The sequence below is a fragment of the Scyliorhinus canicula genome, chromosome 10 (assembly GCF_902713615.1).
Source record: "Scyliorhinus canicula chromosome 10, sScyCan1.1, whole genome shotgun sequence".
Taxonomy (NCBI): Eukaryota; Metazoa; Chordata; class Chondrichthyes; order Carcharhiniformes; family Scyliorhinidae; genus Scyliorhinus; species Scyliorhinus canicula.
The window spans coordinates 141,544,355-141,562,746 of record NC_052155.1 but is presented as its reverse complement, the minus strand read 5'-3'; the positions used below and the strand labels follow the sequence as shown (position 1 = coordinate 141,562,746).

General features: G+C 46.0%; 1 protein-coding gene across 1 annotated transcript in view; it reads left to right on the top strand.

The window, feature by feature from the left end:
* The first annotated feature begins 2,731 nt into the window (after nucleotides 1–2,731).
* Nucleotides 2,732–18,392, top strand: part of LOC119972690 (collagen alpha-1(XV) chain-like) — a 521,348-nt gene continuing 505,687 nt past the window's right edge. The window contains exons 1-2 of the mRNA XM_038809807.1: nucleotides 2,732–2,935; nucleotides 3,059–3,138. Of these exons, the coding sequence (XP_038665735.1) occupies nucleotides 2,925–2,935; nucleotides 3,059–3,138 (91 nt within the window). The 5' untranslated portion in view covers nucleotides 2,732–2,924. The remainder of the gene's footprint in view (nucleotides 2,936–3,058; nucleotides 3,139–18,392) is intronic.

The window sequence follows — 18,392 nt, the reverse complement described above, 5'->3', positions numbered from 1 at the left end:
TGTAAGTGTGGCCTCGATAGGCCAAAAAATGGGCAAAGTGTCACTAGATAGCGGAGTCTTTCTCGGCGTTGCAGGTGCTGAGAAACACCCCACTAAACGTGCCCGAAACGGGACTCTGTTTTTGTCCCATTAAATTATGCCTATTGTGTGACAATCTGTGTGATGCTTCAATGTTTGTGTTGCTGCTAGCTGTGTTTATCATTAACTTTTTGTTTTTTGTCTCAATTGCTTAGTTTTGATGCAAGTTGCTAGTGAATTGCCTCCATTTTGTCTGCTTAGCCTTTGCCAACTGTGTAAAAGAGTATTTGAGGACCAGGATCTCAGCCCCGATACTAAAGTCATAGATACTGAGCAGCAGTGGTCCCTGTGGTCGTACATGCTTCTATTTGGACAACCTACAACAGCCATCTCAAAGCACTGAAGTATTACTACCAGTGATGCCTACACATGATCCTCCAAATCCAGTGGCAAGAAAGACAATCCAACAGCAACATCCTCTCCCAAGTCATTAAAAAAAAAATCATTTAGAGGATATGGGAATCGCTGGCTTGGCCAGCCTTTATTGTCCATCCCTAATTACTCTTGAGAAGGTGGTGGTGAGCTTCCTTCTTCAACCGCTGCAGACCCTGAGGTGTAAGTACACCCACAGTCATGCCGGGGGTGGGAGTTCCAAATCCTAGCAACAGTGAAGGAATGGTGATGTTATTACAAGTCAGGATAACGAGTGGCTTGGAGAAGAACGTCAAGGTTCTGCAGTGCATCTTCTAGATGTTACACACTGCTGCCATCTGCATCTGTGGTGGTGTAAGGGAATATTTGTGGATGGGATGCCAGTCAAACAGGCTGCTTTGTTCTAGATGGTGTCTTTGTGTGTTGTTGAAGGTGCACACATCCAGGCAAGTGGAGAAAGAATTTTCCATCACACACACTCCTGACTTGAGCCTTGTTGATGATGAGCATGCTTTGGGGGGAGGGGGAGGGGGGGGGGGGTGGGGTGGGGTCAGGAGGCGAGTTACTCACCACAGGATTGGAGCCTCTGACCTGCTTTGGTAGCCACAGTATTTTTATGGCTCGTCCAGTTCAGTTTTTGGTCAATTGTACCCCACCCTGGATGTTGATAGTGGGCGATTCAGTGATTGTAATGCCACTAAAATGTCATGGAATGATGGTTAGATTCTATTGTTGGAGATGGTGATTGCCTGGCACTTGTATAGCGAGAACATTTCTTGCCATTTGTCTGCCCAAACCTGGATAATATCTAGGTCCTGCTGCATTTGGACATGGGCTGCGTTGAGGCGCTAATCAATCAAAACCAGCTCCGCAGGGCAGGGCATGTTGCTCGTGTGCCTGACAACTCCTCACAATTTGAATACAGCAGAAGACTTTAAGGTTGTCCTCAAAGCATTCAACAACTCGTGGTATTTCCTGGTCGGTGACTAACCAAAATGAAGGGGATTCAAATGAGAAGGCAGCAAACACAGTTAATTACTCCAGGAGCACGCACTGGTGAATTCAAGGTATGGTAGAGAAAGGTACAAACTACCAAAATGCTCAAAATACCTGACCCTGCCCTATCTGTGCAGAGCCTGCTGGTCTCACTTACCAGTCATCCTGGAACCAATCGAACTGCAATGGAAGCAAGTTACCCTTGTTCCTGAGAAACTCAGAGAAGACTTTTGCTTAATTTTGAAACTAGCTGGGCTGGATTCTCCGACCCCCCCGCCGGGTCGGAGAATCGCTGGGGAATCCCGCCCCCGCCAGCCGCCGATTTCTCCGGCACCGGATATTCGGCCGAGGCGGGAATCACGCCGCGCCTGTCGGCGCCCCCCCCCCCCCCCGGCGATTCTCCAGCCCACGATGGGTCGAAGTCCTGCTGCTGTTATGCCGGTCCCACCGGCGTGAATTAAACAAGGGTTACCGGCTGGACCAGGAGGCACGGGCGGGCTCCAGGGTCCTGGGGGGTGCGGGCCGATCTGGCCTCGGGGAGTGCCCCCGCGGTGGCCTGGCCCGCGATCGGGGCCCACTGGGGGGCCTGTGCCGTGGGGGCACTCTTTTCCTTACGTGTCGGGCATCAGCCTCAGCGATGGCCGACGCGGAGGTGACCCTCCCGCCGCACATGCGCGGAGATGATGTCAGCAGTCGCTGACGTCGCTCCCGCGCATGCATGGACTTCCGCCGGCTGGCGGAGTACTTTCGGCCCCGGCTGGCGTGGCGCCAAAGATCTTTACCGCCGGCCGGCGGCGCGCCAACTACTCTGGCGCGGGCCTAGCCCCTAAAGGTGAGGGCTTGGCTCCTAAAGGTGCAGAAGCGGAGGATTCCGCACCTTTGGGGCGGCCCGACGCCGGAGTGGTTCACGCCACTGCATCCCGCCGGGACCCCCGCCCCGCCTGGTAGGGGACAATCCAGCCTGCTGTTTCTAGTGTTTGTAGCTTTGGTTTGATATCATCTGCTTAGTTTTAATGCTGGTTAATCTGGTATATGTATTTCTGTTAGTTTTAGTATTTGCAGCCTGTATTTGATGCCCATTGCTTCGTTGCAATGTCGGATCCGAGTCTTTGCAGTACTGATGCTGGAGCTGCTTTATCTCTCCAATTACAGAAAGCCCGCTGTGCTTGGCAGCCGGCAGCTCAATGGACTGGTTACTCTCTGGCTGAGTCAGATGGGTCAGGGCGGGAGGAGGGATTTTCCACATCAGGAGGTGGGGAAAGAGGGAGGTCCAGCAGGACGGGGGTCCAGCCTGGGGCTGTCAGACGGCTGTCTGTATCTTTCTTTAAAGAGAAGAGCTCAGATTACACTGTGTGTGAGTTAGAAAGTACAGTCTCTGAGTCGCAGCCTTTGTCACTCACTTTGCTCGCTGGCAGCTGAGGCGGGCTCCGAATTCCCATCGATGTGGCCATAACTGGATCGTTCTCTGGATATCAGACATGGACTACAGGTAAGGAAGGGGCTGTGCCCACTGCCTCTCTCCCTTCAGCTTTCTGTTTTTCGTTAACTTGCCTGCCGTTTTCTAACTTGCTCTCTGGTCCCCGTCCCCCCCTCTTATGTGCGTGTGTGGCAGGTTCTGCAAGACCACCCTGGCCCAGATGCTCCTCTTACAGTGGTGTTGTAGAATGACCAACGCCGCCCAGGTTCTGGAAGGTAAGGAAGAGCAGGAGGGAGAGGAATGGGGGGCAATCTGCAACAGCAGTGTGCATCCTGACTAGCTTTTCCAGTCTCATTTTACACAAGTTATGAGGAACACTTTTTATTCTAGTTTGGAAAACATTAAGTGAATAAAATGCAATGCACCCTTGCATTTACATTTCAATTTGGGGAATAAAAATATTTTAATTGTAAAAGTGAGCCTATTCAACACTCATCTTTCTCTTGCACCTCAAGAGTTCCTTAAGTTTTGTTTTAACAACTTGCCAATCACAAACTTTCCTAGTTTGGTAAATGGAATGTTTGTACTTTAGGGAACGGGGGTTGGGTGAGGACATGAGTGAGGACATGGAAAGGAATTCCTCATTCAAATGCTTTTATGCTTTGTGTGGTACAGACAAACTCAAACTGCCTGTTAGCAGCTCATGTTTGTAATTGGTTTGCTTTAACTAATTATCTGGAGTCGAATCTCTGGCAGTGATGGCTAGAAAGTCATCTCAGGCTCCCAGGACTCACCACACAGCCACTGAGAAGTGCAATGGAGAGATGTTCAGTCATACAGATTGTGACAGAGGTGATCGTGTTAAAACACCACCGATGTGGGATTTTAGTGAATTTTGTTTACAGATAAATTACTTCTGGCACATCTTCCTGATTTATCTTTCTTTAAAATTTAGAGTACCCAATACTATATTTTCAATTAAGGGGCAATTTAGTGTGGCCAATTCACCTACCCTGCACATCTTTGGGTTTTGGGAGTGAGACCCACGCAAACACAAACACGGGATGAATGTGCAAACTCCACACAGACAGTGACCCAAGGCCAGGATCGAACCCGGGTCCTCGGCCTGTGAGGCAGCAGTGGTACCCACTGCCACTGTGTCGCCCAGTGATTTATCTGGGCAGCACAGTGGTTAGCACAGTTGCGTCACAGCTCCAGGGTCCCAAGTTCGATTCCCTGCTTGGGTCACTGTCTGCATGGAGTCTGCACGTTCTCCCCGTGTCTGCGTAGGGTTCATCTGAGTGCTCCGGTTTCCTCCCACAGTCCAAAGACGTGTGGGTTAGGTGAATTGGCCATTATAAATTGCCCTTAGTGTCCAAAAAGGTTAAGTGGGGTTACTGGGTTACGGGGATAGGGTGGAGGTGTAGGCTTGATGAGGTTGCTCATTCCAAGGGCCGGTGCAGACTCGATGGGCCGAATGGCCTCTTTCTGCACTGTAAATTCGATGATTCTATGATCTTTTTAAAGGGGAAGGGATCAATATCTCTTGTCTCGAATCAGTGTGAAGGAGAATTTACATTCATATTTCTGAAACAATAGGATTTAATCTGTCTTGTGAATTTGATCACTATTTGCGCTTTGAATTTATGTTTTAACTTAACTGTTAACTTTTAACTGTTGGTAAAGTGTAGCTGGTAAAGTGTAGCTGTATTTCATTTGTACTGTAATTTGAAGAGCGCTACCCACATGAGCGGGCAAATCACTGGTGTTTATTCATAATTGAATAACTCGTGAATGTTAGTCAGAGACTGTTCCACCAATGAAATCATTCATCGATTACGTTGCCTATTTTTTGCTCTGTGGGGAGTGAATGACAATTTCAGATTTTAGCTGCCTTTGTATACTGTACACATCCTGTTTGACTTCTCCCAAGAATGTCACATCTAATATCCCTGATTATATCCTGTTCCTCAGTAATTGAAGATGAGTTTTTACTCCCTTGGTAACCTGAACTGAGTTATCAGACTCCCATATATGCTCCAATGCCAAAAAAACTTGCTTTTGCTTCTGAATCATTCCCTGCCTCTACACACCCACTGCAGCATCCATCTCCACTGAAATCCATGTACACTGTTTCCAGTGTACAAGTTATCAGCTTAAAGCTCAAGTTCTTCAATGGGCTCCACAGACTGAAACTCCAAAATCATGTCTAGCTCAGGGCTTGTAATTTGTCACACACTTTCATCACCCACCCTCTCTGACATACTCTGTTTAAAAGATCTTGTTTTTGACTTAAAATTGATCCACGACCTCAATACACCATAACTTCATATTTTCTCCAATCTTACGCACTATATGTACCCTCACTTCTCCAAAATGCAGATGCCTCCAATAACATCATTGATATCTCCATGTCCCCAAACTCTACGTTTCACTTTGTCTGCCTTGCCACCTTTTCTCCCACCTTCAAAACGGACTTCTCTTTCCTTGTACCTTCAGTCACATCTCCTAACCTCTCTCCATCTCTGTGCCCAGCTCAGTGCCTAATAATTCCCTTCCTCCCTGCCCCACCCCCACCCTGAAACAGCAACAAGAAATTTCATGAATATCTCAATGAAGCTTTAGGTTATATTATGTATTCAAAAGTATGTTCGATCTAAATCAAAACTAAATAAAAGATACACAATTGGTCCAAATAAATTGGAAGATAGTGAGGTTAACTAGATATTGAATCAATTTGTTTTCCAATTGTAAAGATTCTTGTTTGCTGTGTTTGAATGACGGTTCACTCTAGTTTGTTGAACTTTGTGAGTTGACATTTGGCGGTGAGAAGGTTTAGAGTCAATGAACCCAATTTAGAAAACAGTAAATGTAATAGGTTACTTGCAAACATTATCCTCTATCTAGTCCACTCAACATTGTTGTAAAATTCACAGTAGACATTTTATCACAAACGTAGTCGGGCAAAACACAATTTTCTTGCCATCTGCCTTTCAAAGGAAGACCATTTTCTAAATTTCCTGGAGTTAATCAAGGAGGAATGATTTTCTTTATACTGTAAAATCTTAAGTTTGATAATAATAATATACCTTTTATTGTCACAAGTATGACGTTACTGTGAAAAGCCCCCAGCCGCCACATTCCGGCGCCTGTTTGAGTAAGCTGGTACGGGAATTGAACCCATGCTGCTGGCCTTGTTCTGCATCACAAGCCAGCTGTCTAGCCCACTGAGCAGATGGACTCCAAATTGAAACAAGTTTGAAACTTATCCTTGACGAAGGCTGCATTTATGTGACTGTGGTCGCTTAATTGCAGAGTGGTTTCACTTCACATTAGCACGGCAGTGTGAATTTAGTCTGAAACTAGAATGGGGGGGGGCGGGATTCACCGACCCCCCACCAGGTCGGCGAATCGCTGGGGGGGGGGGGGGGGTGGCGTGAAAGGCCTTCCACGCCGGCCGGCGGGGCGCAAACCACTCCAGCGCCAGCCTAGCCCCAGAAGGTGCGGAGGATTCCGCAACTTTGGGGCGTGCCAACGCCGGAGTGGTTCACGCCACTCCTTCCCGCCGGGACCGGGAGAATCCCGCCCGGGGAGTCTGAACTGATGCTGGAGTGAGATTCCTTAGAGGAACAACTTTCATTCCACTTTATATCGGAATCAGCTCACCCTTCGTACCCAAAATATATCACATATACACTGTGCAAAACCAGAATAACTACACACCTGGAGCCTTGAATGAATATCATTCTGCAAATACAAGTTTAACTGTTCAGATTGAATCCGCGTTGTTGGCCTCGCTCTGCATCACAAATCAGCTGTCCAGCCAGCTGGGCTAAACCGTCCCCCTATGTGTGGATGGTTAAAAAAAAAGAAAGACTTGCATTTATATAGTACCTTTCATGATCACAGCCAGTGAGGTAAATAATTAATCCTGGTTACTAGGAAACTATCCCATTGCCTCACAAAAAAAACAAACATTGGAATATTGGCACTTGGGCTAAATATTTCACTTCATTGAAAATTAAAGTACAGAAGAAGTATAATGAAGTAATGGTGCACATGAGCTAATGTGTTAGTTGTGGCTATATCGTGGCAATCTCGCCTGAGTCAGAGTACCGTGAGTTTAAGTCTCATTTCGGAGTTTTGACCACATAATCCAAACTGACATTTGAGTGCTGTCTTTTGGGTGAAATGTTAAACCTTTTGTGCTCTCAGGCAAAATGTAAAGATCCTGTGGCACTGGTTCGACGAAGAGGAGATGAGTTCTCCTCAATATCCGGAACATTTATCTTTCAATTTATACATAATGACACAAATTATTTTGTCTTTGTGATTGTGGGAGCTTGCTGTGCAAAATTGGCTGCTGCATTACAGCAGTGACCGCACTTCAAAATAACTTCTTGACAGTGAAGTTGAATAGGTCATCCTGAGGTCAAGAAAAATGCTCTATAAAAGAGCCTAAATTCTTCTGAAGAGCAAAAACCTTAAAAAAAATGTTTTAGAGTACAGAATTATCTTTTCCCCCAATTAAGGGCCAATTTAGCATGGCCAATCCACCTACCCTGCACATCTTTGGATTGTGCAGGTGAGGCCCATGCAGACACGGGGAGATGTGTAAACTCCATACAGACTGTGATCCGGGGCTCGGATCGAACCCGGGTCCTCAGCATCTGATCATAAGATAGTTTAACGGTATAGTGAAAGTAACTGGCAATCCCATGAGACAGAAGATTCCACAATGCCACATTGTGGAAAACTGATGTAACCAGATAGTTGACTTTTCTATACTGGTGCAAAGGAACATTCATTCAGTGTTGCTTAATGAATTCATCCTTCAGTAAGATGTATTTCACTTCAGCTACATTGCATTCTCTCCGTATAATAATCTACCTATCCCGTCAATTGAACTTTTCTTCTGGAACATTTGAACATTGGTCCCTATTTTTTACAGTGAGTTTGGCAATGTTGTGCTTATGTTTATTCTGGAGAATTGGACTAATAGTGGGCGGCATGGTGTCACGGTGGTTAGCACTGTTGCTTCACAGTGCCAGGGACCCGTGTTAAATTCCTGGCTTGGGTCACTGTCTGTGCAGAGTCTGCACGTTTTCCCCGTGTCTGCGAGTGTTTCCTCCGGGTGCTCCTGTTTCCTCCCACAAGTCCCAAAAAATGTGCTTGTTAGGTGAATTGGACATTCTGAATTCTCCCTCTGTACCCAAACCGGCGCCGTAGTGTGGTGACTTGGGGATTTCCACAGTAACTTCAATGCAGAATTAATGTAACCTATTTGTGACACTAATAAAGATTATTATTATAATCTGGAGCAGCTGTGTTCAATTTCCACTGCTGCAATTTGGGAATTGGCATTCAGTCCGAAAAGTCTGGAAGTGAAAAGCTGGTATCAATAAAAGAGTAGATGGAAATGGTGGACATGCTTTGGAGACTCATAGAGACTCATTACCACATAACACTGAGCCTCTGAGTTGCTCTTGTTATCATAGTATATATATGTGACTGGTTCTGCCATTGGTTGGAAGTCATACCTAGCACAAAGGAAGATGATTGTGTTTGTTGGAGACCAAAGTGTCCAAGGCCTTGCCATCTTCACCTGCTTCATCAATGACTATCCCTGGAGCATCAGGTCAGGTGGGGGATGCTCGCTGATAATTGCACAATGCCAATCAGATACTGAACCAGTCTGTGTTCAAATGCAGCATTCAGGATTGGGTTAATAAGTGGCAGAAACATTGGTGGCACGAAAGTGCCAGGAAATGACCATCTCCAACAAAAGAGAATCTAAGTATATTCCCTTGACATTGAACTGCATCACCATCACTGAATGCCCCACTGTCAACATCCTGGATGCTACCATTGACCAGAAACTAAACTGGCCTAGTCATGTAAATACGTGCAGTGGAGAGGCGAGGAATTTTGCAGAGAGTGACTCAGCTCCTGAATTCCCAAAGCCTGACAAGTATCTACAAGAAACCAGTCAGGAGTGTGACAGAATAGTTGTCACTTGCCTGGATGAGTGAAGCTCCAACAATACTGAAGCAGCAAGGCAACATCCAGGGTAGAGCAGCCCACATGATCAGCACCTCATCCAGCACCTTGAGCATTCACTCCCTCCACCACTGATGCACAGTGACAGCAGTGTGTACCATCTACAAGAAGCTCTGCAGCAACTCACTCAAGAATTCTTCAAAAGTACCTTCCAAATTGATGACCTCTACCTCCTAAAAGCACAATGGCACCATCTTATAATATAATCTTTATTGTCACAAGTAGGGCTTACATTAACACTAGAAGCTTCTCTCCAAGTCACACAGCCTCCTGATTTGGAACTAAAGTGATGTTCCTGCATTGTTACTGGGTGAAAATCCTGAATCACCCTAACAGCATTGTCAGTGTACCTAAACCACCTGGACTGCAGCAGTTCAAAAGTTGGCTCAGCTCCACCTTCTGAAGGAAAACTAGAGACAGGTAATAAATGTCTTGCCTGCAATGCTCACATCCCAGAAATGAATTTAAAAAAGGCTAAGCCTGAATGTTGTCCAGATCTTGCTCCTTTTTAAACATGATTGCTTAATTTGTTTTTATTCGTTCATTGGACGTGGGCGCCGCAAGCTGTGCCAGTCTTTATTACCCATCCCCAATTGCTCTTGCAACCACATTGCTGTGCATTTGGAATCACCTGTAGGCCAGACCAAGTAAGGACAGCAGATTTCCTTCCCTAAAGGACATTAGTAAACTAGATAGTTTTTTACAACAATCAACAATAGTTTCATGGTCATCATTATCATTTTAATTCCAGATCTTTTATTGAGTTTAAATTCCATCACCTGCCATTGTGGGATTCAAACCTGGATCCCCAGATCATTATCCTGGGTGTCTTAATTACCAGTCCAGAGACAATACCACTATGCCACAACCTATTGAACATTTACAATCATCAGCAAATATCCCCACTTCTGACTTTATCAATGTCAACCACAGGTCAGTTGGCAGTGGTGTTGCCTCTGAATCATAATATTATGGGGTCACAGAAGGCAAAGGGTAGCAGTAGAAGGATGTTTTTCTGAATGGAAGGTTGTGACTAGTGGTGTTCCACAGGGATCGGTGCTGAGGCCTCTGTTGTTTGTGGTATACATAAACGATTTGGGGGAAAATGTAGCCGGTCTGATTAGTAAATTTGCGGATGACACCAAGGTTGGTGGAGTGGCAGATAGTGTTGAGGATTGTCAGAAGATATAGCAGGACATAGATAGGTTGGAGACTTGGGCAGAGAAATGGCAAATTAAGTTTAATCCAGACAAATGTGAAATAATGCATTTTGGTTGGTCTAACATAGAGGGGAAATATACTGTAAATGGCAAAACACTTAGGAATATAGAAAGTCAGAGAGATCTGGGTATGTATGTCCACAGAGTGCCAACACAAGTGGACAAGGTAGTCAAGAAAGAATATGGAATGCTTGCCTTCATTGAACAGGGCATCAAGTATAAAAACTGGCAAGTCATGCTACAGTTGTATAGAACCTTGGTAAGGTCGCACTTGGAATATTGTGCACTATTCTGGTCGCCACACTACCAGAAGGATGTGGAGGGTTTGGAGAGAGTGCAGAGGAGTTTGCCAGGATGTTGCCTGGTCTGGAGGGTGTCAGCTATGTGAAGAGGCTGAATAGACTCGGATTGTTTTCATTAGAAAGACGGAGGTTGAGGGGTGATCTGATAGAGGCCTACAAGATTATGAGGGGCATGGATAGAGTGGATGGGCAAGCACTCTTTCCGAGCGTGGAGGGGTCAGTCACCATAGGTGTTTAAGGTCTGTGGGGAAAAGTTTAGAGGAGATGTGCAAGGTAGTTTCATGCAGAGGGTGGTGAGTGCCTGGAACGCATTGCCTGGGGAGGTTGTGGAAGCAGACACATTAAAGGCGTTCAAAAGGCATCTTGACAAACACATGGATAGGGTGGGTATAGAGCACAAGGAAGTGCTGAGGGTTTTGGCAAAGGTTGATATGACCGGCACAGGCTTGGAGGGCTGAAGGGCCTGTTCCTGTGCTGTATTGTTTTTTGTTCAAGTTCTATGCGGGGACTTAACACAAAATCAAGGCGCGTCAGTGTCATGTCGAGGCATTAAGAAGACCCATCTGTTCTCTCAGGTGGATATATAAGATGCCATGGCATGACTTTGAAGAAGTGCAAGGGAGATATTTTAGGTGTCCAGGTCAATATTTATACCTCAATCATCTTCACAAAAAATCTGATTATCTGATTACCTTGCTCTTTGGGGGAACTTGTGTACAAATTAGCTACCAGGTTTCCTACAAAGGTGACTGCACTTCAAAAAGTACTTCATTGCCTGTATCGCCCTCTGCAAGGGTTTACCTTGCTTGTTTACCTTGCCTGGGTCCCTCATAACTTTGTACACCTCAGTTAGGTTACCCCTTAGCCACCTCTTTTCTCAGGCTAGCCTATCCAATCTCTCCTCATAACTGCAATTATCTGGCCCTGGCAATAATCTTGTAAATCTCCTCTGCACTTTCTCCAGAGCAATTATGTCCTTCCTTTGGTGACCAGAATTATACTCTAGGATTGTACGGTGGCACAGCTGCATCACAGTGACAGGGACCCGGGTTCAATTCTGGCCTTGGGTGACTGTCTGTGTGGAGTTTTCATGTTCTCCCCGTGTCTGCGTGGCTTTCCTTCCACAGTCCAAAGATTTAAAAAAATAAATACATTTAGAGTACCCAATTAGGGGCAAGTTAGCGTGGCCAATCCACCTACCCCGCGCATCTTTGGGGTTGTGAGGGTGTGGTCCACGCAGACACGGGGAGAATGTGCAAACTCTACATGGACAGTGACCCGGGGCCGGGCTTGAACCTGGGTCCTCGTCGCTGTGAGGCAGCAGTCAATCCAAAGGTTTGCAGGCTCAACTAACAAACCATGCTGACTATCTCTGATCAATCCAAACCTTTCTAAGTGACTGTTTATTCTGTCTCTCAGAGTTGTTTCCAATAATTTGCTCATCATCGAAGTTGTGCTGACTGGCCTATCTCTCGCACCTATTTTAAATAACGGTACAACATTTGCAAACCTCCGATCCTCTGGTCCCTCGCCTGTATCCAGTGAGGATTGGGAAATGATCCTCATAGCATCCAATTTAATTTTACTGAAGTTCCTTTTTGTCACGTTTGATCAAATGTCGCCTTGATGTCAAGGGCAGTCACAGTCACAAAGGCTGAGGAATACAGCTCAAGTCTGTAATAAGTGGCTCGGAACCCAAACTGAGCATCAGTGAGCAGACTATTGCTGAGTACGTGTCATTTCATAGGTCTGTCAATGGCACCAGCCATCACTTTGCTAATGATTGAGGTGGACTGATGGGAATTGGCTGGGTTGGATTTGTCCTGCCTTTTGTGATTGAATGCACCTGGGCAATTTTCTGCTTTCTTGATTTTGTGCTAGTGTTGTAGCTGTACCAGTGGCGTGCGGGGGGGGGGGGGGGGGGGGGGGGGGGGGGGGGTGAGGTGACTGCGCTCCCAGACTCCCCCGCGGTGGGGAAACCGCTCTATCTGCCGCGCGGGCGGGCGGCCCGGGAACTCGCATGTCCAAGGGAGGGGGAGCTCCTCACATGCAGGGAAAGGCCCCGCCCCATGATCTGCGTGCTGAGATGTTGACCAATGAAAAAAGATTGAGGACCGGAGGGACTGTGGTTCTCCAGCCAATCAGAGCTCCTCACATGCAGGGAAAGGCCCCGCCCCCTGATCTGCGTGCTGAGATGTTGACCAATGAAAAAAGATTGAAGACCGGAGGGACTGTGGTTCTCCAGCCAATCAGAGCGCGGGCTTTGTGTGAGTGATAATTGAGCTTTCACACCGACGGAATCTTCCTCCTGTCTCCAACATCTGTGAGTAAAACACTTTCTTTTCTCCCCCTTTCCATTTCTTTTTTCATTCTGACCATCAATTGGTCACTTGCAGCAACTGAAGGGAAAGGAAGTGAATCCAGGGAGGGTTCAGACTCTGGAAAGCTTGGCCCAGGTCTCTCTCTCAAAAATATTGACATCCTTTGCTCCCTCAGTTTGACACATGAAATGAAATGAAAATCGCTTATTGTCAGGGGCTGTTTAGCACAGGGCTACATTGCTGGCTTTGAAAGCAGACCAAGGCAAGCCAGCAGCACGATTCGATTCCTGTAACAGCCTCCCCAAACAGGCGCTGGAATGTGGCGAATGCGGAATGTGACAATAAGCGATTTTCATTTCATAAGTAGGCTTCAAATGAAGTTACTGTGAAAAGCCCCTAGTATTGACCAGGACACGGGGGTAACACCCCTGCTCTTCTTCAAAATAGTGGCTGTGGGATCTTCAACATCCACCTAATAGGGACAGACAGAGCCTCAGTTTAACAACTTATTTGAAAGAAGGCTGTTCTGACAGTGCAGCACTCCCTCAGTTCTGAGTGTGATTAGAGATTCAGTCATTCACCCCAACTGCTGACACACCAGCGAGTTCACTCTGGGGAGAGGCTGTTCACCTGCTCTGTGTGTGGGAAGAGATTCTCTCAATTAACCAACCTGCTGACACACCAGAGAGTTCATTCCGGGAAGAGGCCGTTCACCTGCAGTGTGTGTGGGAGGGGATTCACTCAGCCATCCATCCTGCTGAGACATCAGTGAGTTCATACAGGTGAGAAGCCATTGACCTGCCCTCTGTGTGGTAAGGGATTCAGTCATTCATCCCAACTGCTGAGACACCAGCGAGTTCACACTGGGGAGAGACCATTCACTGCTCTCTGCACACAGCGGTTTAGAGCATCATCTACACTGAAATGAAAATCACTTATTGTCACAAGTAGGCTTCACTGAAGTTACTGTGAAAAGCCCCTAGTCGCCACATTCCGGCGCCTGTTCAGGAGGCTGGTACGGGAAGTTATATTCAAAATGTTTTCCTTTCTCATAATATTTCTCAGTATATTAGGCCTTATACTTGAGTCTTTGGAGCATACAATCAAGATTTGCCCCGGGCATCACCAGACCTCTGCACGCCACTGAGCTGTACTGGACCAGATTGGCTAAGGGGTGCTGCTAGTACTGGAGCACAAGTCTTTAGTACTGTTATTGAGGTGTTGTTAGAACCCATAGCCTTTGCAGTATCCGATACCGTTATGTTTTTTGATATCACGTGGAATTAATTGAATTGACGGAAGTTGGGCCTTTGTGGTGCTGGGGACCTCAGGGAGAGGTTGAGATGGATCATCCACTTGGCACTTCTAGCTGAAGGTGGTTGTAAATGCTTCAGCCTTGGCTTTTGCACTGACTTGCTGTGCTCCCCTTCATTAAGGCTGAGATATTTTTGGGAGCCTCCATCTTCATTGAGTTTAAATTCTCCCCTATAATTCACAATTCAGTGTGATAGGACTGCAGAACTTTGATATGATCGATTTGTTGTGGAATCGCTTAGTTTTATTTCTAGCATGCTTCTTCCAGGTTCAGCATGTATGCGTTTTAAGTATGCCTTGTGCTGCTTCTGGCATGTTGTCTTACACGCCTCCACTGAGCCATGGCTGTTTCCCTGGCTCGATGGTTATGGTAGAGTGAGGAATATTTCAGGCCTTAAAGTTATAGATTGTGATTGAATACCGTTCTACTGCTACTGGTGGCTAGCAGCACCTCAAAGATGCCTAGTTTTGAGCTGCTGGATCTATCCCATTTAGCAAAGAGGTAATGCCATGCAATATGAGGAGGGCAACCTCAGTGGAAAGATAGACTTCTTTTCACCATAACTGTTGTCAGGAAACAGAGGAAACTATGAATCTAGATTTGTATTGTTGGATAGTAGAAATAAGGTATCGATTTAAGTAAAGTTTATTTTGAGGTTCCGTGTAAGAACAGGTTCTTCAGTTCGTTCATGTTAAACAAAGGTTTTGTATGTATGGAGATTTTGGTTTAATATAATTTGATGGTAATAATATTTATTAGTGTCACAAGGGGCTGATTTAGCACAGTAGGCTAAACAGCTGCCTTGTAATGCAGAACAAGACCAGCAGCATGGGTTTAATTCCTGTACCGGCCTCCCTGAACAGGCGACTAGGTGCTTTTCACCGTAACTTTATTGAAGCCTACTTGCAACAATAAGTTATTATTATTAAGTAGGCTTAGATTAATACTGCAATGAAATTACTGTAAAAATCCCCTAGTCGCCACACTCCAGTGCCTGTTCGAGTACACTGAGGGAGAATTCAGAATGTCCAATTCTCCTAACAAGCACGTCTTTCGGGACTTGTGGGAGGAAACCAGAGGGCCCAGAGGAAACCCATGTAGACATGGGGAGAACGTGCAGACTCCGCACAGACAGTGACCCAAGCCGGGAATTGAATCTGGGAACTTGGCGCTGTGAAGCAAACATGAAAACAAGTATGTGTTATACAAAGGCTATGCTGTTGCTTAGCAACCAAGGGCCATTTGAGGAATAATTTTTGAGCTTAGTTTTAGACTGGACTCAGTAGCAGTTGGAAGTGGATAGCTGGAGAGAAAACTACTCTCACAGCAATTGTCAGAGGAGAAGCAGTGGATTGAGAGCAAGAAAGGATGTCCCAGAAGCTAAAGAACAGAGTTTCAAGTAATTAGGGTGCTCTTTCCAAGGGCTGGTGCAGACTCAATGGGCCGAATGGGCTCCTTCTGCACTGTAAATGTTATGATTCTATGGTCAGGAAATGAAAAATGAAGTTCCAAGAAGGATGAAGTCAAAGGAACTCTGCCAGTTAAAGACTGCACTGAAAGGTGCAGATCTGGTGAAGTCAGCTAGTGAGACGCCAGATAGTTGAAGTAATTGTAAGATTGGTGACAACCTGTGAAGAAGTGATGTTCTGATGGCATGGCTGGATATCTGAGAGATTATGTGGAAGCTTGAATGCACATGTCAGTTCAAGGCAGGGAAATACTGAAAAGGAGAGATTGAAATCCTGGAAGTGGATCCGTGGTGAAACATCTGAAACGAAACATTGTTTGGGGAATATTCAAAGGTGTGTTTTGTCAAGAGTGGAATTTGGAAACACTCATCTGGTGTTCTAGTGAGATTGGTTTTCTCACAGTGTGATAATCATCTGGGGATATTTGAGAGGAAATCCCCAGGAGAACAATATCATAGAAGATATATTCTGTAACTTGAGTTACCCTTGAAAATGTGTGTGCATCTGTCAATGTGGGGTGGACGGATGTTGTGTTAGTTAATATTTTTGTGTTTAACAAATGCTTTATTCTTTTGTGAAAAGCTAAATGACAGTTCTGTGACTCTGTTCATCCATGTTTCTAAAAAAAAAGTAAAAGTTACACAGCGGAATTATCCACGTGTGGGATCCTCTGCTGTGCCAACAACACACCCGATGGTGTGGGGTGGCCACAATGGGGAATTCAATTGGCCAGCTGCCAGAATGGAGGATCTTGCTGCCGGCGAGGGCGCGCCGCGCAGGAAATTGCTGATGGTGGACCGGAGAATCCCGTCGACTGTCTATTGAGCCAGGGTTCCATTCTGGGGCCTTTCCCAGGAGTAACATCAGCTGGGATCGCTACACTATCTAATTCTGTTACACATAAATTCATCTGCGCCAGGTGAAGATGGTTAAGAAGTCTTACAACACCAAGTTAAGTCCAACAGGTTTCTCTGGAATCATTAGCTTTCAAAACGCAGCTCCTTCATCAGGTTGTCTCACAGTGTGGGGTCCAAAAGCTAGTGACTCTAAACAAACTTGTTGGACTTTAACCTGGTGTTGTAAGACTTCTTACTGTGTTCACCCCAGTCCAACGGCAGCATCTCCACATAAGGTGAGGATGAGATTAAGTAGGTTTTTCCTTTTGGTTCTCTCAGCGCTTTCTGCAGATAGGTATGAAATCTTTTGTAGAAGCTCCCTCGCTGCAGTAGTTCAACAAGAGGGCCATCACTACCCTCTTAGGGATACCAGACAGAGGGAATGAATGTCAGGCTTGCCAGCAATGTCCATATTAAGTATGTGCATGTAAAATAAAAATAATCACTTTTAAACATTTTCTGAGGCTTATTACTTTATTACAGCAATTTTAGAAATGGGTATTGCTTGTTAAAGTACAAAGTTTGTGATTCAGAGCAACAAGATGATGGCGACTTTCCATTTCTCCCTGTTCTGAAGGGGTTGGATTTCTGGCTCTTGTTGGTGACCAGACTCTTGGCTCTGTCTCTCTTATTGGAAAACAGTCACAGGAAATGGTGCCAGAATAAAACGTGATATTTTTGGCTTCATAAGATCCAAAGCCTCTTCCTGTGCTGATGAAAGTTGTCTCCACGTTTGACTCTGTCTTCAACTATAGACTGTTGATCTGTGGAAACTCGGGGCCCCACATTTAAATAACAAAGGAGGAAGCTAATATACTTAAAAGGAAACACAAACTACTTCAGCACCGTGCAAGCAGAGAAAACTGGAAAAAACCCAAGAAACCTTTGGCTCATTCTGCCTAGTTAACATACCTGTTCAGTTGCTAGCTGTGGAACTCCTTCCAGTTTATCTGTAATTTGAGGGGGTGGGGAGGCAATTATAATTCCTCTGTTTACCAAAAAGAACAGTTAGAAGATTAAACTTATAGTTCCAGTCAAAGATGAAAATTTAACAGCAAGGAAAATTCCCTGAACTGTGGGCTGTGTTTACAAGAGGCGGCATGGACAGTATACACCTCACCCGTCAGCAGTGCATTCTGGGAAATCTCTGTCAATGCCCTCCCTGCAGGTGTGTACTCAGTATGTTTTAGTTAAATTAACACCTCACAAGGTCTAACGAAATCTCGCGAGACGTTGCGATTTACATCTTGCCCTCACTGGGCGGGATCCAGATTTGCACAGTGAAGTGAGCAGTTAGCCTCACTTAAATCAATCTGAGCCTGAGTACACCAAGGCACGGGATCGAATGCCACCTGGGACCTTGGCACTGACACCCTGAGAGTACCATCCTGCCCTCATCAGCTGGGCTGAGGGGAGCTCGAGGACCCCCTAATCGGTAAGTTGGGGCGTTGGGAGGGTTACGGAGGCCGCGGTGGGGGCGGTTAAGAGATCAGGGCAGCATTTACAAATGGCACCCCGATCACTTCCTGTACTGATGAGTTGAACTCATCAGTGCAGGAAATGAAGAAAAGTGCGACCTTGGAGAAGCCACCCAAAAAAACAGAGTCCCATTTAACAGTGGGTTACTCGCTAGGCAGGGATGTCCTATGTCCTCCCTGCTGTTTGCATTCGCGATTGAGCCATTGGCCATCGTGTTAAGAAGTTTGGGGGTATGGAAAGGGATAGTGCGGGGGGGGGGGGGTAGAGCATAGGGTGTCTGTGGTGAATGTGTAACCACTATACATTCACACTGTACATTACTGTGTCCCTGTGGGCTCCATCTGTGAGCCGTTGTGCGGCTCTGCCCACAGGGGGAGATGGGGAGCATGTACAGGGCTCCGCCCTTGGCTCCACCCCCAGCAGGAAGTATAAGTGCTACGAGTCCGCCCTCAGTTCAGTATAGTCAC